Source organism: Neofelis nebulosa, chromosome 18, assembly GCF_028018385.1.
Source record: "Neofelis nebulosa isolate mNeoNeb1 chromosome 18, mNeoNeb1.pri, whole genome shotgun sequence".
NCBI lineage: Eukaryota > Metazoa > Chordata > Mammalia > Carnivora > Felidae > Neofelis > Neofelis nebulosa.
Window position 1 is genome coordinate 1962160 of NC_080799.1, and position 21205 is coordinate 1983364.

Consider the following 21205-nt stretch of genomic DNA (forward strand, 5'->3'; position numbering starts at 1 on the left):
TGAGCCCGGGCGCAGACCCGCTCCCGGCACGCTCCGCGCACACGCCCACCCCTCGGGCACGCACGCAGACACGGGATGCAGGCACAGAGCCCCCCTCCCCGTCGGACGGCCACTCACGCGGTCCTGGACCCCTGCCACCGTGCGGTTGGCGTGGCGGAGCGAGTAGGTGGCCCGATGGATGCCGTCGCTGGTCTCCCCGTTGCCGTAGAACCCCACGGCGATGCCGGCGCTGGGACGGGGCGGGGCTCTTGAGGGCGCGGCCGGGCCCCTCGCTGGCCCCGCCCCGGCCCCGCCCCTCCCGGTCAGGCCCCGCCTCCATCGGGCCGCCCCCCCCCTCCCCCGCCACCAGGCCCGCCCCCCCCCCCCAGCCCGGCCCCGCCCCGCGCTCACCTGCAGACCAGCGTGGCGATGATGACGCACCAGGCGGTGCAGCAGCAGTCGGCGTCCAGGTGCTCCTCGCTCTTGCGCCGCCGGCAGCACAGCCAGAAAGAGTAGAAGAGCAGGAAGAGGAGGTCCAGGGCGAGGCAGGCCAGCGCGGCGGCCCCCAGCAGCAGCAGCGCCTGTGGGAGGCCGGGAGGCGGCGCTGGAGGTGCGGACGCCGGCACCCGGGCTCGCTCCCACCCGCCCGTCCTCCAGCTCGGGGGACAGAGGCTCCCAACACTCGAGTGACCCCCGTCCTTAGCCCTGTCCGGGACCCAAGCCACATTCGGAGAAGCCAGACGGGCACGGCCATGGAGTCCTCCCGGGCCCTGTGCCCCTCCCTGCGGGGGCCCCTCACCTCCTGGGCCCCAGGGCCCAAGGCAGGACATAGGACAGGTCCAAACAGGGGTCCCTGACCAAGTCCAGTAAGGAGGTGCTGGGTGGGCAGGGGCCCCTGGGAAGGGCCAGCACAGCTGCTGATGGCCATGTCGCCGAGGAAGGCCCCTCATCTCCCAGAGCCTCGGTCTTCTCTTTCGTAAAAGGGGGCAGTGCTCTCCCCAGAAGAGGCTGGCGGAGGGTCTCGGTGAAGGCCCGCAAGAGACTGAGTTGGACCTGGCCACCTTTGCAAGCCCCTGGGGCCGGGGCAGCCTGAGGGGCCCAGAATTATCCAGCCATGTCCGGGAGTCACCAGGGGAGGAGGAAGAGCCCCCTTGGGCCCTCTCCCGGCACCGAGGTCAGCATCCCCCATGGGAAGCAGGGACACATGCCGTAGGCCCAGCGCTGTCTCCCCTGGGTGCCACACTCGTCATTCTACCTGGCCCAGCGCCCCCCCTCCCCATTTTACTGGTAAAGAAACCGGCTTCAGAGAAGATTCGGAGGAAGGACCGGCGTCATGGCACCTCTGGGGCCTCAGCACACGTCCCTTGTTGGGGTGGGAGTCGTGGCCTGTTAGCGCTGTAGGCCGGGCCTGACCACGTGCACCTCATGGGGGCGGGGGGGACAAGTAAGTCCCACACAGAAGGTTCACCACTGCACACTGGCTCTCAGTCCACACTGGAAGTGCCATAGAGACGCTGGGCCCCGGGGGGCCTGGAAACACCCTCCCTCCCCAGGCCTGAACACTGGGGTGCTGCTGGGGGAGAATGCCCACCTGCCCCCTTCAGGGCCCCCTTGGGAAGAGAGGCTGAGCCGCAGACGCCCTGGCGCCCAGCAGCTGTCTCCCTGCCCTCGCAGGAGCCCGCTGGCCCCGAAGGTCTCCCACTAGGCTCACCATCCCTGGCCACCCCCACACCTGGGGAGGGCCCCTCCCACCTGACCAGGGAGGCACCGAGCAGCCACGCTTCAGAGCAACACCGGGGCCCAGGGAGCCAGGAGCTGTTTGGAGGCTGGGCCTCGGGCCTCCCCCACGAGGCACAGGAGGGAGGAACCATCCAGGGGCAGACCGGGGTGACGCCATGAAGCCGGAGTCACAGGCCGCGGCCTTGCCCTGCCGGGGCGCAACGAGCGTTGGGGGCTGGCACCCTCCGGTGCTCCTCCAGGCTGAGGGTGCCTACCATCTCTGCCCTGGCAGGACGGCCCGTTGGGTCCCAACCGCTCCTGCTCACAAGCTGCGGGTGGGAGGGAAGCAGGCCCCCGGGGGGCCGGTACCAGGGCCACCTCGTCAGCCGCGCTCAAGTCACAGAGGGTATTCCCAAGACCCGGGCCGCAGCCAGGGGCGTCCGGGCAGGAATCAGGGCATGTCGCAGGCCGGGGGCCGCCACGGAGGGGGCTCACCTTAAGGGTCCTGGAACCCGGCACCGCCCTTGACCCACCCCACCCCGCCCTGCGTGTCAATACACATCCCAGTGCTTGCAACAGCACTCTCTTCCGGGCTCCCCGGGTCTGCCCTCACAGGCACAGGCCGGACATTGGCCCGGGTGCCACAGGCCCTGCCCATCCCCTCCTCACAGGCAAAGGGCAGAACACAGCACCACCCCTGGGACCTCTGTGCTTCCATAACAAAGGCCACCCTCCAGCCCCTGTCACCGGTCCTGCCTGCAGGTTCCTCCCCTCCCCCAAGCCCCCAGAGGCCCACCACACCCCCACCTGGAAGCCTTCACCCAGAATGAGCCCCTGCCCATCCCCATCCTGTGCAGATGGTCCCCCTGGAGGCCACCCTCTGCTCTGACTGACCTCCCTTGGCCTTGGCTGGAGTAGCCCCACCCCTCCCACGGTGCCACCTCCTCTCCTGCCTGATTCCCCCCTCCCCCAATTGGACACAATCCAGGAAAGCCCAGGACACGGATGGCTCGGTGCTGGTGTTTAAATACATGCACCAACACACATTCTCTTGAGGAACCCCTGCCCCGAGGCAGGGCAGTTGGGACCAGGGCAGGCGGAACCCAAACAGGCCCCCAGCTGGGGGCCCTGAGCCCACCCAGCCTGGCCAAGGGGACATCACGACTCATCAAAGTGCTCACAGGCCCAGATCGCTGCCTCAGTGGTGCCGGGACCACCCACTCCCGTTTGCCAGATGAGAAACCCAAGGTAAGATCCGCACTGCCGGCCAATCGGGGAGGGGGGAGGGGGGCCCTAGCGCCTGGGGGGAGCCTGGGGGCGGGGGGAGGCATGCCAGGGCCCCGGGGTGCCTGGAGCTGCTGGACCCCAGCTGGGCCATGGAGGCCAGAAAGAGCCGGACAGGTGGGAGCACCCGGGCCGCCTCCCTGGCGGGGGCCGTCCTTGTCCAGAAGGTCAGGGAAGAGCAGCATGGGCAGAGGCCACCACAGGCTGAGTCTGGAAGGTGCTGTGCCCCTGTGGGCGGGAGTCACGCTGTACCTTTCTTGGGTGTCCTCCTACGGCTTTGATTTGGTTTGTTTTGTTTGTTGTTGTGTGTCTTTTTCGGGTTTTTTCTTTTTTTTTTTTTAAAACCACCAAGTTGTACCAACGTTGTAATTAAAACAGAACCAGAATCCTGTTAGTAGCTCCTTTCAGCTGAGCGTGGGAGGCCCCTGGTCTGAGCCCGGCTCTGCCACCACGTAAGAGGCCCCGTGCGGTCTCCGGTCAGGCCCTGCTGCTCTCCGCACCCCATTTCTGCCTTTGTGCAGTGTGTGAGCCTTCCCCAGCCCCCCTGTGGGAGCGGGGTCCCCGGCAGCCGTGCCAGACCCCTCTCAGTTGATGACTGGGTCACATGGGCCCCGGGAGGCCGAGAACCTGGACCGAGGTGCGAGGGAGGCGTGTTCTGCCCTTCCCCCACAGCCACCCTGAAACCGCTGCCCAAGCGGGACAGCCCAGGGAGCCAAAGCAGCAAGGTTCAAATGCTGCCCAGCCTGGCTCAGAGATGTGACCTTGAGTCAGGGACCGCACCCCCATGCCTCAGTTTCCCCACCTATAAAGTGGAGATGGGTGCGTCACTGTCCTGACCGGGTGACTGAGGACTACACAAGCGAATCCCTGTAAACGCTCAGAAGAGCATCCCCGTGGGGGTCCCCCAGGAAAGGTGAGGGTCCCCAGGGGTTGCTACCCCCAGGGCTCTCTCTGTCACCACACAGCCTGGTGGGCTGGGGGCAGAGAGTGGGCACCTTGGCTGCTGGGGGGGGGGGGGGCGGTGTTCCAGGGCTGCTCACGCACAAGGTGAGCACGTACACGTCTGTGCCCCTACGCGCACACGCACAAGCACGTCCTCGTGCACACACACGCCTACACCCGTATATTCACACACATGCTCGCCCACGTGCACATGAAGGTGTCACCCTGTGATCACAGCAGCCCGTGGCTGGAAGCTCCCAGGGGCCGTGGGCAGGGGAGGGCGTCCCAAGCACCTGGCTGCTGGAGCAGACTGGGAAGCGGGGAAGGCAGCCAGCCAGCCAGGGGCAGCCTCGCACACAGGTAGGGCCGCCTGCCTGGGGGCGGAGGATGCTCCCGTCCCATCCCTGCCTCTCGCAGGGCAGGGGCTAGGGGAGGACCACTCACTGCCCCAGGAACCCCAGGGCCAGGCTTGATGGTGATCGTGTGTCCTGGGTACCAAAGGGGTGAGTTACTTTCCAGAAGCTTCTCTGGAGGCAATGGCAGACAGAAGCACGGGTGCCCACCTCACTCCCACCTCACCCCTGTAACCCTACATGCTGGGAGCCAGGCATCCAAGGTTCCACCTCATCCCCTCCTGGTCTGTCTGCCCGGCTCCAGGAAGCCTCCTTCCTATGAGGAAGGGACCCTATTTCTACCATCTCTGTGCTGGGTCTGTCTGCCCAGACCTCCCCCAGGAAGGCAAGGCCTTGCTGAGCTCATCGATTTAGCTGGGGCAGTGCCCCCTCTGGCACTGAGGCCTGGCACACAGTGGGTGTGCAGAAACATGGCCCCCCGGCTCCCCACCCCAAGGTCTGAGAAGCTGGGGAGCTCTCTCTCTGGCAGGACATCAGGCTACGGGGCCTGTACCACAGCAGCTTCCCACAGCCCCCATGGAAGGTGCCAGCACCCTCCCGGTTCACACAGGAGGGCACCGGAGCTGGGCAGGGTGCAGCCCATCACGGTGAACATGCAGAGCCCGTCGCCATCTGGGTGCACGAGCCAGGCATGGGGGTGCCTGGCGTGCCCTCTGCCCCCACCTCCCGATGCCAGATTCCAGGGGACAGCCCCGCCCCCCTCTCCCCCCCCCCCCCCCCCCCGTGCCCGCGGCTACGTGGGCTGCCGTCCCCTTCACCGCCCCGGGGTCCATTCTCCATTCAGAAAGAGAATGGGAAATGCCTGATCAGCATCTGGGCTCCGACCAAATGGAATTTTCCGTCTGTGATGGAAGTGATGTCAGCAGTCGGTCAGGCGAGGCGAGATGCTTGGGCCCGTGTCCTGACCGTTGGCCACAGTGCTGGCTGCCAGCCACCTGAGGCGCTAAGAACGCACCGGGCTCCGTGCGGGCGCCCGCAGTGAGGCCTCGGCGGGGCCCACCCCCCGCTCCTGGCCCCACGGCTCACCTCATCTCTCGGCCCCGGACCACCCCCTCCTTCTCGAGGCCCCTGCAGCCCTGGCCTGTGCCCACACACTCTCTTCCACGCCTCATGGTCCCCCAAAGCCCCTATCCGCTCTGGAAATACCCGATGAGCCAGAGCTTGGAGTCTAAAGCTTTTCCCTGTCCCCGTTCAGGCCCCGGCCCAGGCAGGAGGCCTGCTGAGGGACCCAGGACCCCAGCCGTCCTCCATGTGAGCCCAAGCTCCCTGCACAGGGCGGGGCGGGGGCGGGGGTCCCTGGCTCAGCCCCAGGCTTGCCGGCAGTCAGAGTACAGGGGGCCCCAAGCCAGCCCCGTAAGGGGAGGGCCCACAGCGTGCCACAAAGCCTTACGGAAGAGCTTTGCAGCAGGAGGCTTGGTCCCGTCCAGAGACAGAGACCACGGTGTGAGGGCTCGAGGCTCCAGCGTCCCACCACGGCCAGTCAGCGCACGGGCACGTGCACCCCACCCGTGCGCGACGCCGGGCTCAGTTTCAGCACAGGCCACGCTGATGCGTCCGAGGCCACCCGGCCAGGGTGGCTACACGGGACCCTGGGACGGCCCATCCGTGCACCCGCTGCACCCAGGAGCACACTGCACGTGCAGCACAGGTCAGAACCCCCGACGGACCGTCTCCTCGGAGACGCGGCCCCACAGGGGGGCCTCCGTGCCCTCAGCAACTGCCCCTGAGCGCCGCCCACACGCTCAACCCCTCTGTGGGCCACCACAGCCTTCAGCCAGGCTGGGGAGCCCCTGCCCCGCTGGAGTCCCTCACGGGGGCTCCGAAGCTGCCCACCCCAACCCCAGCCCCAAAGGCCACAGCGGCACACCCCCTGGGCCAGCCTCCTGGCAGAAGTCACGGACACCCAGGCCCCGGCGCTCACGGGCGAGGAGGACGTGGGGGCCAGACGTCCAGGGCCGACGCCGCTATTCTCGGGGCATCGGGGACTTCCGCCCGGTCACATGGCAGGAGGTGTGGGGCCAGGCCCCCAGGCCCAGCTGCCGTAACTGAGGTCCTGCCACTGCCCGTGGCGTGAGGCCCACGGCCTGCAGAGGTGGGCGTCCCTGGAGAAGGCCATCCCATCCCTGGCAGGCCTGTCCCTTCGGCTCGTCCTCACCCCTCCCTGCACCAGCCGTCCCTTCGAGGCAGCTCCACCAGCTTCCAAGGGCGAGGCTCCAAACAGAAGGCGAGTCCAAATTCCTCCAGGGGCCTGGGCCCTCCCTGCCCTGCACCCCACCATCCTTGAGGTGGTCACACCTGCCTCACTGGAGCGGGGAGCCCCGAGTCACTACACAAAGGGCCCCTCGGCCCAGGGCCAGCACGAGACGGAGGCACATCAGCACCAGGCCTGACACGGGGGCCACGGGGCACGCATCTCCGGGACCCCAGCAGCGCACACCCGGAGCCTCGGAAGACTGGGGGGCGTGACGACAGGTGTCAGAGGGCACCAGCAGGGCACCGTGAGAGGAGGGCACGTTCCCAGAGAGGGATGGCCCGGGCGAAGGCCCGGCACGAGGTCCAGGGTGCACACCCGTGTCCCGAGGGGCTCTGGAGGGTGGGGTGGGGGCAGGCAGGACCCTCCACCGCTTCCCAATGGGGAAGTCCCACCCCAGCCCCAGAACTGCCGAGGGTCTTTCTCCACAGGAAGAGACCAGGTCGGGTCCTCCAGGAGGCTGGCGGGATCCCAACCCCCAAAGCACCATCTGGGAACCCACATGCGTCTTGGCCGGAGCCCTGGGCCTGGACTGAGGGCTGGGCCGCTGTCGTAGCTCCTGTGCCCAGGGCCCCCACTGGGAAGGGCTCACGCCGCACGGCGCTGCCCGCTCCCCTGGGGCTGGCTCTTGGCCTCGGCACCCACCCAGCCTCACACTGGGCTTCGCGGGTCCCCAGACCACCTGGGAAAGGGGTGGCACCCACCTTCCAGGCCGGGGGCCCGAGGCCAGAAGGGACGCTGGAGCCCCACACACTTAAGTACAGAGGAAGCGGGGGTCTGAGCCCACACAGGCCTCCTGAGGAAAGCTCCGGAAAAGGCCCCCTCACCCCCCGGACCAGGCTGAGCGGGTGCCGAGGGCCCTGGCCGTGGAGCAGAGTTGGGCGCCTGGCTGGCTGTTCGGCCCACAGCCCCCCACCCCTCTAACACACTTGGCTGCGGCTCCCACATGCCGACCAGAAATTAAAAACAGATTTTCCACTGAGCTGGGCTTGGGTTTCACGAATTCCATGACGGTGAGCTCGTGGCCATCCTGGAGAAAGCACAGCCAGCGGCCGGCCGAGCAGGAGCCCAGGAGGGGCCCGGCTGTCAGTCCAAGTCCTCCCACCGGAGGTCTGAGACCCAGAGCACCAGGCCGCACATGGACACACACCAGCTACAGGCTGATGCCCTCACGGCGTGTGCACCCTACTCGCCCTTGCCCTCCAGGAACCAGCTGGATGGAGGCCCGGCGAGGCTGGACTTGGGCTCAAGGCCCCGGGACGAGCTCTGGTGGCTCACCCCCCAAGGCAGCCCCCACCCCGCCGCCCTCCGGGTCTGGGGGCCAGCCCGCTGTCCTGCTGCCCACGCCACACCCGCTCGCAGAGGGAACGGACCCCGGAGGACACGGCACAGGAGCTGCCCTCCCCGCGGCGAGGGTGTCTATCCGGCCCCAGTGCCCTAACGCATTTCCCAGCACGGCGCCCAGAACAGCCCTCCGCTCTTCCCCAGGCTTGACCGCACACACCTCTCCACTGGCCACCCCTAGGGACCCAGGCCACAGGCCTCGGATGCAGCCAGGAGCCAGCCGACGGGCCCGGTCACATCATCGGGCCAGCCGGAGCCCTGTCCCAGGACTCAAGGGGGGATGTGGCCCGGGAAGGGCAGCCTAACCAGCCTCCAGGACCGGGCTGGACGAGACACCACAACTTCTGCGGTGACCCTCACGACAGTCGGGAGCCCAGCTGGAGTGCACGCGGCCGGAGCGGGCGGCACCCCAGGCCGGGACCCTCCTCAGAGCGAGAAGGAAGCGGTCGCTCAGGTTTTGGGCAGGCCGGCCTCGCCCCACGCCCTCAGCCAATACAGGAGAGGCCCGACCACAGTGGGTGCCTGTGGTACAAAACAGAGCCCTCTCTGAGACCCCTGCGTCTCGTAGCCCACCCGCCCCTCCTGTGGGGACCCAGGCCTCAGCCAGGCTCCTCTGGGGAGCAGAAGCAGCACGCCGACTGAGGCCCGCAGGAGGGCCACACGTGCAGGCCGGTGGGTGTGCGTGAGCCCGACCCCGGTCTCGGGCAGGGGGCAGGGGACAGGGAGGCTCCGGAGGGGCCCCGCACATCCCCCCTCCCACAGCCCACCCGGCCACAGCCTGGGTCCTCCGCCCGGTTCTGCGGGCACACCCCACACCCAGGCCCCTCCTCTGCAGCCCCCATCCTGCTCCTGCTATTGGCCTGGAGGCCTGGCCTTGACCAAGGCCCGCCAGAGCCCTCACAGCCCCCTCCACGGCCCGAAGCATCCTCGCTGCCTCAGCACGTCTGCTGTGTGGCCCCCAGGGGTCCTGCTGGACAGGCAGCAGACCCCATTCTGGGCACGTGCCGTCCCACCTCAGGCAGGGACCCCAGCTCAGGGGTACCCTCTGGAAAGCAGCCCCCTGTTCTGGGCAACGGTGCCCAGTGTGTGCCCATCAGACCCTCCCCAAGAGCACGAGGAGCGCCTCAGAGCCATGGGAGAGCCATGTGCGTGTCCTGGCCCAGCGCCAAGCTGAGGGCAGACCCCAGGAGGCAGGCACGGGCACAGCCAGGTCCTGCCACACCCACCACCAGCCCTGTCACATGCCCCAATTCCTGTGGGGCCACAGGGGGCCACTTCCCATATCTGTGACCCGGTCCCTGGGCTGCAGATTCCGTTCCTCCCGTGCAGCCAAAGCAGAACTGCCCGTGGCGGGGAGAGGACCCGGTCCCCACACCCGCTGAGCTTCCCTGAACCAGGCCCCGCTAGGGGACCAGGGAGCCTCTGCACGGGGACTGTGTCCACCGAAGGGGAGTACCGCGCTGGAGCAGGAGCCTGCCCACATTTCCAGCCCACCGATGCTGGCCGGCCAGTGGCCTCAATTCTGCTTCTAGAGCAGTGACAACACTCACCCCCGAGGGTCACTGTGTGGCTGCCCAGGGAAATGTTTATGAGCCTCTCTGGTACAGCGGCTGTGGCCTGGGGTGAGAGCCACAGCACACCCTGCCCAGAGCCTGACCAAGACCCCCTGGCCAGGGCCGGAAAGGCCGATGTCCCTTCCTGCATATCCTCTGGGCAGAGGAGTAGAGTGTCGGGGACACGGCTCGTCACCACATCCACAGACCCTTGAAAACCAGGGGCCGCCGAAAGGCAGAACAATGGGGCCTGGTGACAGAGACCCCACACCAATGCCAAGCAGGGGATGTACCAGGTTTCCCATTAACCACCCCCATGACCGCCGCAGTGTAGACCTCGTGGCCGAGGCAACCAGAGGCTTCACCCTGCCCCCCGTCGGAAAGGAAAGAGCCGGTCGATCCGTCCCAGCAGACACTTCCCTGTTCACCCACCACTATGTCCCCCAAATCCAGCTCGTCGGCTCTGTCCGTGCAGGGGGTACTCTAGAAGCTCCCGCCCACTCCTCAGTGAGCTTTGTCACGTTCGGTACGTTTCTGTCACTTGCACCCCAGCATCCCGACTGTTACCATGGGACGCTGGCCACACATCAAGAACCCAGGGCCAACAACATTGTCCAGAAGTCGGTGACAATAAGGGCGTGCGGCATGATTCTGGTTCCGAGTGACGCGCACCCCACGGGTCTGCGTGCGGGGATGAAATCCAGCCAGAGGCGCTTTTTGGTTTTTTCTTCATGCTTTTTCCTATTTTCCAAATGTTCCGCCAACATCTATTATTTTTGTAGATGAGAAGCCAGGCGATCACCCCAGGTTTTAACCTGCCGATCAGTGATGGAAGGAAGATGACAACGGGGCCCGGGGGCTCGGCCGGGGGCCCACAAGACCCGGGGGCTCGGCCAACACCAGCCTGAAGTCAGGTACTCGGCAGACCTTTCTTGAGTCATAGCTTTTAGCCGAGGCTCTGCGGTCTTAGCTAGGAGACGCCTGGGCCCTGACAGTCATACAACCTATGTTGTAGCCTGGCTGGCGCCCTTCGTGGCAGGCCAGGAAGCACCTCTTCCAGGAAGACTTCCCTGACCACTGCGCTCCTACAGGCCCTGTCCTGACACCTCACAGCTTCCCGCCCGCCCTGAACTAGCAGAGATAATGAACAAAGAGAGTGAATTTGGCCTCGGCCTCCAGGCACGGCGGTGTGAAAAGGCTTGGCAGGGGAGTCATTAGGGTGGGTAGGGATGGATGGGGCACACTCCCCAAGGGGCAGCCCAGAGAGGGAGATGATCCCCCCCCCAAGGTCACACAGATAGGAAGCAACAGAGCTGGGGCCCAGGCCCCTATTCTCCAGCCTGAAAAGGCTGTGGGACCCCTGCCCGAAGCCAGGGCAGGCCCTACCATCACCCCAGAGCACGTCAGGCCCCCAGACATTGGGCCCAGCCCGCCAGCTCAGCAGTGCGACCCCCAGAGTCTCCTCCTTTCTCTGGGCCTGCGATCCTCCGGGCAGCTCCCCTAAAATGACAGTCCCCACCCATCCAGCTGCCCCTTGTGTGGGGAACTCTGGGCCCAGCCCCAGGGGAGTCAGACCAGCAGCCCCTCCTGGCAGGCAGGTGTGGGGTGGAGTAGCACAGAGCAAACTCCAGAAGCTTCTCTGCCTCCTTCCAGTCCCCGTCCACCCACAGACCCCATCCGTCCCCACAGACCCCACTGGCACCCTCCCTATGATCTGTCCATCCGGCAAACAGCCCGGGCCCCCAAGAGATGCATCAATGGCCAGGGAGCCCCTCCCCTCAGAATGGAGGCCTCGGGAACATGGAAACCCGAGACCTTCCGCCCCAAGAGAAATGCCAGCCCTGCTCCTGCAGGGGCTCCAAAGCCCCAAGTAGGGCCGGCCAGGGCTCCGGGAGCCCTCGGAAGAGCCCCGCATCTGCTCCTGACCCCTGCAGGGGGCCAGCAGAGGGGGGCCCAGGAGGCTGACTCTGGCTCCCACCACCTCGTCATCATGTGACTCTGAGCCACTTCCCTCTCTGAGCCTCGGTTTGCTAATCTGTACAAGGGAGGCAATCATCCTCATTTCCCGGTCTGTGAGAGAAAGGACCAGTGACGGACAGCCCTGCACAGTGCCCCAAAACAGGGCCGGGCCATGGGGGTTTCCAGCGGGTTTCACCAGGGCACCCGGCAGTGGAAGGCGGGGGCCGGAAACGGCAAAGGACAAAGCCTGGTCTCCTCACACCATACACGTCCCCTACTCCCCCGACCCAGGCCCCACTCGTCCCCTGGACAGTCCAGGAGGCAGAAGCCCTCCTCCCACGCTGGGCCCAGGCCACATGGGGGTGGGGGCATCGCCAGACCCTGCAGCTCAGGCAGAAGCCGGCCAAGAGGGGGCGCCTGGGGCAAGAGGACGAGGGGACCCCCGCCCGCTAGCTGCCCCCTCCACAGCCAGGAATACTAAACCAGGGGAGGCAGGAAGGGGCCCTAGGCCACGGGGTCCACGCTGACCCACTGTCCAGCCACCCAGGAAGGGAGCTCTGTCTGCTGCCACCGAGCACGAAGCAAAAGCACGGGGCCTCTGCATCCCCCACTGTGGCCCCGCAGAAGTGCGCCAGCCCGGATTTCAGGATGTGGCACTGAAGGATCAGAGAGGTCCAGTGTTCACCCAAAAGCAGCAACCCCGGGAGGGCAGGGGCAGGACGCATGTCCGGGTCTGGCTCATTCTACTAGCCCCCAGCCAGGAGCGGAGGTGGCAGGGGATGGAGACAGGCTGGTTTCCACGCCGTGAATTATTCAGTGGCTAATTCTGCTCCGCAGAGAGGAGGCAGGAGAGTGAGTCAGAGCCCTCCCACAGCGGAGGAGGGGGCAGTGCTCACAGAAGCTGGGGGCACACACCCGCAGGGGCACAGGGCCCCGCAGGAGGTCGGGCTGAGCCAGGGGGGCCGGTCCCCGCTCTGGAGACCTCCACAGGCTGCAGACGTCGGGCCCTCACTCACACCCCACGATGTGTCCCGAGAGCCCCAGGGGGCGAGGGGCCACAGCCAGTCCAACCGAGGGTGGTGGGATGGCAGGTGCAGCCTGCAGGCAAGCTGTGCGCGGGTCCAGCTGCCCCAGGCGCCCCAGGGGCAGTCCAGGAGCTTCCGAACCGATAACTGGCAGAGAACTTCCTAAAGTAAAGCACGGTTCCTGACCGGGGACAGCCAGGGGCCTGATGTGACGGAGCCGTGACACGTGGAAGCCCCTGGGGAGCCGAGAAGGGTGCTGCTCCCACACCGGTCGGCACCCCACGGCTGGGCTTCTGAAACGTGGGCGTTGAGTTTTATAAAAACCTTGCTGTCTCTGGGCATGCCTGGACCAATCCCCGGCCCCCTTTCTAATCTGCTTAGAAGCAGATCAGCAGGCCCAAGGTGACCACTGAGGCCGGGAGTGGTGGGCTGCCCCGCAGAGCTGAGAGGCCCGCGTCTTCCGGTCTCATCCTCTAGCTGAGGGTGCCCACAGGAGACAGTTCTACACAGGCCAGGTGTGATAACGTCCACGGAATACCGGACTCCCAGGCCATCTTGACAAGGAACGCTGTTCCACTCCACCCGGGGCTCTGCAATGACCACTGGAGAGAACCCCAGAGGAGTTCCGGGTGACCAGGCATCCGGGTCATGGGGCTTCTGGAATCCGGATCCCCAAGCAGGAAGGAAATGCCCACGGCCCAGTCCCCTGCCCTGCACTCAAATGACAGTGGATCAGTGCTGGGGGTGGTGCTTGGGCCTGGCATGACCCGAGGACTAGGGTTCTACCGGGAGAGGCTGATCCCTTGGGGAGAAGGCTGCAGACCTCCACTGCCCCCCATTCTGCCCAGGCTCAGCCCCTTTCCAGCCTCCCAGACTGAGGCCCACCTTGAGTGTCTGTGGCCAGGCCTCCCTCCCTCAGGGGCAGCCGGGTCTCCAGGCAGTCCAGGTGTCACCACAGCACACACCGCACTGTGTGCATCCCACAGCCTGGCCACCCGACAGGGAGTCACTGCCGGCCAGAGAGGGCTGGCATCTGCCCAGCTCACTCACCTACCAAAATCTTGGCAGTGAGTGGGATTCCCCAGCTGGGGGTGAGGGGGCGAGGAATCCCCCCTCCTGGCTGGACCCAGTGCTCTCAGGTATGGGCTTGGGATCCTCTGGGTAGGGGGCTCTGCAGGGCCACAGTTCAGGGCTGCCCCAGGAGATGGACAAGGGCCTGGGTTGGAGCTGACAGCTGGCAGAGGGGGCTCCAGGGAGAAACGCGTGAAGGCTCCACATGACCCTAAAAAGGTGGGCCTAAGCGACACCAGGGGAAAAAGCTAGAATCTGCAGGAGGGCCACGGACCCTCCATGCAGGATGGGGGTCTTTAGACGCTCAAGGAGGGGAGCCCCCAGGACGCAGAGGGGAGACCCTAGAGAAGAAAGGGGCTGTGACTCACGAAAAGGTGGAGGCCGTGACCCTCGAGGAGGACGGGGGCAGCGACCCTCGGGGAGGGCGACATCCCCCCCCCCCCCCCTCGCCAGACCCTCGATGGGCGGTTCGGGAATCTTCAGATCTTCGAAAGGACGGGACCCTGACCCTCGGCATGGAGGGGCCGTGACCCAGGGCCCTGACCCTCGACCCAGGGGGGCCACCTCACCTGCTGGTAGTCGGTATCCTCGGGCCGGAACTGGCTGCTGGTGGTCTCCCAGCTCAGGTCGAAGTGGGGCAGCCGGTGCAGGAGGTTCACCCACCAGGGCGCCGCGTAGCTGACCCCGGCCATGGCGGGCCGGCTGCCTCGGGCGCGCCGCCGCGGGGCTCCCTCGTTGGCCCGTGGGGCGCGGGGTTCAGGGGCCGGCCAACCCCCGCCCGGCCGCCCGCATCGCCCGCTCGCTCCTGGGCCCGGCCCGGCCCGGCTCGGCCCGGCTCGGCTGCGCTCGGCTCTGCTCGGCCGCCCGCGCCCGCCGCCTCTTTGTTCGCCGCCGCCGCTGCCGCCGCCGCCTCCGCGCGCCCCCCGCCCGCGGCCCGACGCCCCGCCCCCGCGCCGCCATTGGCCCACAGCCCGCCGCCCCCGCCCCGGTAGCCGGCCCCGCCCCCTGCCGCCATTGGTCCGTAGCTCGCCGGCCCCGCCCCCACCCGCCCATCCGCCGTCCTTGGCCCTCTGGCCCCGCCCATCCGCGCGCTCCCGCCCGCCGGCCCCGCCCCCGCGCCGCCATTGGCACGCGGGACGAGGCTCCGCCCAGCAGGGCCCCCTTCCCGCGCCGAAGGGCGCCGGGCGGTGGTGTCTCCACCAGCGGGTCGTGGCGGGGGCCAAAACCCTGTCCTCACGTCCACACGTCTGGCCGCCCTTCCCCCGGGCGCTCGCTCGTGGGCTCGACCGTTGCACGTTCCTTGAGCTTCTGTGGCGGTCGGCCTGGAGGAGCTGGGCTGGCCTCCCCTGCACGCAGCCCGAGTCTGTCAAATGAAGATGATGTGGACTCAGAGCCTGGCGTGGTCACCCACAGCTGTGTGATCTTGGACAAGTTACTCACCCTTTCTGTTCATCAGTGTCCTCGTCCGTGAAAGGGAAGTACAGTGAATGTAAAGTGCTCAGGACAGCAAAGTGCAACCCAGTATGTGCTTGTGAGGGGATGGGCAGGTAGATCCCGTCCCTGCCTGGCCACTCCTTTGGGGAAGCTTGTGTCTTTTATGACAAAGACAGTGCTCCGTCCTGGCCTCCTTGAGCCTGGAAATTAAGGCAACTGCCACGGAGGGCCCAGCGTGGACTTTGGAGTCTCCTAGCCACATTTCCTAATAGGCATCATCATGCTGTATTAAAGTGGAGGTGGGAACCCCAAGAACAGAGGAGGCTGGAAATGCTGTAAGTGCATGGCAGACTCGCCCCTCTCTGCACCCTAGGGCACAAGGTGCATCCTCTTGGCTCCGGCTTGTCAGCACCCTGGGGCGTTATTTCTGGACTCCTTGCGTTCTGAGAGAGAGGTTCCTACGCCTGGGATTCTGCCCTCTGCTACGCTCTGTGGGCAGACAGGCCCCTTCTGGCAGGCTGGGCTGGGCTTTTGTGGACAGGGACAGCTCTGGGCAGTGGCTTCCCAAGAGGCCTGTCCATCTGTTCACCTGATTGCCCTGACTCGTCTGTTTTCTTGTAATAAGGCTGGGTGGCTCACTCAGCCTCCTGCAAAGGCCTGTGGGCACAGGAGAGGCCTTTTGGAAACTGGTTTCCACCCTTGGGATAATTTACATACCACCCAGTTGGAGAATAATGGTGGGGCAGGAAGAGAGAGGTCACATTCTCCATCCCTAAAGGGCATAGTTTTCTGGTTCCTGTCACTGGCAGTGGGACACACAGTCACAGATGCCCTGCTTCCCCCCGACTCCCATGCCCCGGCACCGGGGTGGCAGGCCCACCAGGGTCCCATGTGGATGCATGGGGACTATCAGCTCTTTTCCAGGTTTCCAGAAGCCTCGAAATATTGTGCATTTTCCTCCAATAAGGCCAGAAAGCCTGACTCAAACATAAAATGACAACTCAGCTGTACTGAGTTGACTTGTGTCCCCCTCAAAAGATATGTCCGTGTTCTAACTCCTGGTGCTTGTATGATTTTATCGGGAAACAGGGTCATTGCAAATGTGATCAGGTGAAGAGGAAGTCATCCTAGATTATGGAGGGGCCCCAATCCAATGACAGTGTATCTTCATAAGAAGAGAGAATTTGGATACGTCGACTAGGAGACAGACACAGGGGAAAACAACATATGAAGACGGATGCAGAGATGGAGGTGATGTGTCTACAGCCAAGGAACCTGAGGGTCACCAGAGCCACCAGCAGCCGGGAGAGAGAGGTGGATTAGAGTCTCCCTCAGAGCCTCAGAAGGGATCGACCCTGCTGACCGCTTGAGCTGAGACTTGGATTTCCAGAACTGAGAGATGGTAACTGCCTGTTGTTCAGGCTGCCTGGTTTGTGGTGCTGTGTTACAGCAGCCGCAAGAAACCCATACATCAGGCCGTTCAGAGCTTCTGGTGGGCAGGCGTTCTCTGCCTCTGATTGGCACGCAACGGCAAGGAAGGTCATCACTGATTAATGCTTGCAACACAGTGTGATCTGTGAAACCTTTTCCTAAGGTGGTGGGGGGCGGTCCCTGGAGAAAGAATACTAAAGGGGTCCAGGGTGGAGAAAAGGAGGGACCCATAACATACGGTCCTGGAAAAGCACTGCCAGAGCCCGAAACTTACTGCTCCTGGGGGCCTGGGTATTGGAGAGAAAATCCCCCTGGTACTGAAGGGCATCCAGGAAACAACACTTTCTTGTGGCCTGGGCGGGGAGGGTGCACAGGAAGGATCCAGGGGCTCTGGAGTCTGACACTTGCTCCTGTCCCTGATATGTAAACTGGGGTTCCTGCTGCCCAGTCCCTAGAAAGGCAAGGGGTAAAGGGAGAACACTGGGTAGAGGGGGAGGGGCACAAGGAAGCCCTGTCCCCACCCCACCCTCCGGGTGACTGGTGGCACTGGCTGGATCTATGGTGGTTTTTCCTGTCCTGAATGACTGTGGCCAGACTCTGGCCCCACTCTACAGATGCAGAAACTGAGGCCCAGCTCTCACCATTGCTCTGGAGGCATGGGAATCACCACAGAACCAGGGAACCAAGATTCAGCCTTGTACTGTTGGCCACCGACCGAATGGCCTGAAATAGGGCACTAGTGGTCCAAGAAGTCAAAGAGGACTCAGTCGGCCGTGCTGGCCCCTGACCAGGGCGCCCAGGAACACACTCCAGTGACTCAGCGGTGACTCAGGAGGAGGCAGCAGATGCGGAAACCGCTAGTCCTCTGCCAGCTAGGGAAGCAGCCCCGGGTGGTGATAAGCAGCTGGGGCATCCGAGCCCCTCTATCCGGGAGGACCCAGAGCCGGGAACCCAGAAGGCCTCCGCACAGCCGTTCTGTGAAGGCAGGAAGGACAGCCTGGCGGTCCCCAGCTGGGCAACCCTGAGCCACGAGCCCCCGGAGCAACCCGCCCCACCAGGTGCCCACATCACAGAGGGGGTGGGAGGGGGTGCTTCGAGGCTCAGAAATGAGGACACTTGTTCCTAATCCACACAGTCAGACGGCAGACATACGGGCCTCGGTTTCCTGTATGTGAAATGGGGCTAAAACCAGCCCCACGACCTGGGGAGGTTGCGTGGTGGAGGCCACGCGTGGAAAGCGCAGCGTGAGTCCACCTTCCGGGCGCGCTCCGTTCACGCTCCGCCCCCGCTCCACGCTCCGCCCCCCGCGCCGGGCGTGCTCGTTCACGCTGTGTGCGTGGAAGCCATTGTCGGGCTTACCCGCGACTGCTCCGCCTCGAAGGCCGAATTTTTTTCTATCCTGTGTTTCTGAGTCAGGTTTTGCACGCGGTCTCCGATGCTCTGTGAGCCTCAGCCTCTCACGGTGAGAAGTCTATGAAATGACGGGACGCAGTCGCACCGACAGCCAGGAGGTGGGAACCGCCCGAGGGTCCTTCAGTGGCTGAACGACAGGTGGTACGGCCACGCCAGGGGCGTTAGCCAGCCGCGGAAAGGAACGCAGCCCCGGCTCACGCTGCCACGTGGATGGACGTCGAAAACGTGACACCGAGTGACGGAAGCCAGACACAAAGGGCCACATCTCATGTGCTACCGTTTATTAGACCCACAGTAAGTAAACCCATCGGAACAGAAAGTGGATTAGTGGTTGCCAGGGGCTGGGGTTGGGGGCGGGGTAGGAGGAAGAATGGGGAGTGACTGATGAATGGGTCTGGGGTTTCTGATCAGGGTGGTGGAAATATTTCGGAAATGATAGAGGTGATGGTCGCACAACATCGTGAATGTACCAAATGCCTCTGAATCGTTCGCTTAAAAACGGTCAGAATAGTTACGTGTATCTTACCACACACACAAACACACGCGCACACACACAAAATAGAATTACAATCCTCCCTCCACCCTCCCTCCACCCTCCCTCCCTTCCTTCCTTCTTTCCTTCCTTCCGGTGAAGTACAGTTTGTGAGTGGAGGACAAGGACAAGAAACCTGCTTGGAAGCATCTGGAACTGAGTGGGAGGGCAAGCCAGGCCAGGAACTCCCCAGGATCTGTGTTCCAGGCCAGGAAGGTGGCTGGGTTGAGGCTCCTGAAAGGCCATCCCAAGACCTGTGGGCGCCAGGAGAAAGACCAGGCAAGGCCAGCCTCCCAGATGCTGGGGCGGAAGCCAGAACAATGGCATCCCCTGCGTTTGGACCCCTTCCAAAGAGGTTCACGTTTTCCACGGAGAGAGCACTCACGACAACTGGAAGGGAGAAGAGAAAGCCAGAGGCCGCGTTTCCCAGCTGTGATGTGTGCTGTGCCACCAGCCCACCGCCTGCTCCCCCACAGACACCTGGCTCGTGGGTCCTGGCCACGGGAAAGCCTCAGGAGCCCTGCTTTCAGGTTGGCCCGGTGGCGTTGGCTATGTGGCTTGGAGGCTGGGAGAGATGCCATCCAGCGTGCTCCCCGAGAGGTCCACAGGGCGAGCCAAAAACTGACCCAGCCAGACTGACGACGTGAGCACCCCTCGCTTGTCTGGAACCACCTCGCTGGCAGCCTTGCGTGTCCAGAGAGCCCCTGGAACCAATAAGTCAGCAGGGATGGGCCGTGGCAGCCGGGGATCCCGCTCCAAGTCCCAGCCTGCAAGCCTCGTCTCGCTCAGAGCCTCCTTACTCCTTGCCTGACACGCGGCACTGACAGGGCTGGTGTCCGGGCCCCAGGGCTCATATGAGAGGAGCCTGGAAAGCAATCACGGACACTCTCCTCCCCGGGCGGGGCCCCTCAGCCCTGCCCGTCTGCCCAGCGATGTGTCACCTGGCGAGCGTTGTGCAGAGAGTGTCGCGGGACCCAGGGCTCATGCCAGGCTTCTCCCGCCAACTACGAGCCCTTGGGAAAGTCGTGTCACCTACAGGGGCTTTATGCCCGCCAAGCCCTGCTTCCCCATTTTACAGCTGGGAAAACTGAGGCTCCGTGCCACAACCCCGGCACATCAGAAAGCGGGAAGCTGTGTCCGGTAGCTCTCCTCGTGGCAGGGAAGAGACTGTGCACAAGCACAAGTGTTAGCACGAACACACCCAACCTGAGCCAGACGGCCGATCTTCGCAGCTCACGAGAGAACTGTGGCTCCTTCATTTCACAGACAAGGAATCTAAAACCCAGAAAATGAAACCGCTTGCCCTGAGTCCCGAGCCAGGGAGCTGGAGACAGTGTCGCCCTCGTGGCAGGCACCACGGGGCCACTGTGTGGTGAACAAGTCATCCTGGCCGAAATTGAGGTCCAGCCTTTGCCTTCGGCTTCTGGGAGATCTGCATCATGTCCGATAGACGTGTCTTTGTTTAGTGCGGGGACCAGTCACATCAGAAAGTCCAGCCACGTGATTTAGGTTGGGGGCTTTGGACCACGCCGCATCAGTCCACCTGGTAACCATGTCGGCAATGGACCGACCAATCAAGCCTACGTCGTGGAACCCCAAAAAACTGGGCACCGGGGCTGGGGTGGGCACCCCTGCTTGGCAACAGTCTGTGCATTTTGTCACACGTCAGTGCCGGAGGGCCACGCGTCCTGAGCGCAACAGAAACTTTCCCCGTGGACCACCCCCATCCCCACCCCGGCCGCCGTCTCCTGTGACGTATCTGCTTTCGTGACTTCCGTGAGTTCTCCTAGCCGGTTTTGGAATCTGCGCGTGGTTTGCGGAACTCTCCCACCTTGCAACTGGTGAAGTGAGGCGTGAGACCGTCTCGGGGCCGATGCTGACTCCCCTTTCACACTTGGGTCTTGCTAATCCCCACACGAGACAGATGACCACCATCCCCACGTCAGGAGGGAAAAAGGCTCAGAGGGTTAGGTATAGACGCAATGTGTAAACCCCTGTCTCTCAAAATTTCTGGTTTGATTCTCTCTGCCGTGCAACCCCCCAAATAACGTATTTTTAAAAGACCAACGGGTGATGCATTTGTTGCTGAATAGTTAACCTCCCCCAAAACTCAGTGGCTTAAGACCACCTGTGCCGTATTTGTTCGTGGCTCTGGGGCTGAGCAGCGTGGGCTCAGCCGGGTGGTCCTTTGGTGGCTGGCAGGGTTGTACATGTACCTGCGGTCACATGGCAGACCCACTGGGCCATCTGGACGGTCTCAGATGGCTGGTGCTTGGTGCTGAGCCGGGGCCACACTCAGCTGAGTTGGGTCGGCTTCTTCCCCGGTGGGAAGGAGAGCTTTTAAGCCCTGAAGCGTGAACACTTGCCTGCTCGTGTCCCATTTAATAATGGGTCCCATTGGCCAAAGCCAGTCATGGCCAAGCACAGAGACAATGGGCAGGCCTGAACAAGGCACGGACACAGGGGAGCGTGGACACGGGCTGGGGCTACGTCAGTCAAGATTGAGCGGACTTCCAAAAGGGGAAGAGATTCTTAAAGCCCTGTGCAGTCCCTTCCTCCCTGGCAGGCGCAGAGGAGGAAATGGATGTGAGCAGCTGGGATGGGAGGGTCTGAGAGGGTTCCTCCCCACAGCTCGGGAACCTCGCCTCTGTCTCCAGGAGCAGCGGGAAGGGACTCTGGCTTGGTGTCTGGCTTCAAGCTGGTGACGAGGGCTGGCCGGGCAGCTGTTGGAAGGATGGACTGTCAATCACACTGTCCCTGTGCTTGGGGAGAGAAGGCTCCTTTCTCGGACCTTGGACCTCCGGAAGCAGGCCAGCAAGTGTGGGGAGGGATCACGGCCTCTCGCCGGGGGCCGT

General features: G+C 64.3%; 1 protein-coding gene and 1 long non-coding RNA gene across 4 annotated transcripts in view; one reads left to right on the plus strand and one right to left on the minus strand.

The window, feature by feature from the left end:
• TTYH3 (tweety family member 3) overlaps positions 1–14456 on the minus strand; it is a 30171-nt gene extending 15715 nt beyond the window's left edge. Inside the window, exons 1-3 of one of the 2 annotated variants that reach the window (XM_058709855.1) lie at positions 14110–14456; positions 391–560; positions 118–229 (exon numbers count right to left, since the gene is read on the minus strand). In XM_058709855.1, the coding sequence (XP_058565838.1) occupies positions 118–229; positions 391–560; positions 14110–14232 (405 nt within the window). In that variant the 5' untranslated portion in view covers positions 14233–14456. The remainder of the gene's footprint in view (positions 1–117; positions 230–390; positions 561–14109) is intronic. The other variant, XM_058709854.1, reaches the window with a different exon arrangement.
• A 182-nt stretch (positions 14457–14638) lies between these two features.
• Positions 14639–20417, plus strand: LOC131501529 (uncharacterized). 2 transcript variants are annotated; one of them, XR_009256818.1, is made up of 2 exons: positions 14639–18112; positions 18453–20417. It is a non-coding gene; the product is annotated as an uncharacterized LOC131501529 (long non-coding RNA). The 2 variants fall into 2 exon arrangements; XR_009256819.1 differs by having other exon boundaries at positions 18458–20417.
• Positions 20418–21205: the final 788 nt, after the last annotated feature.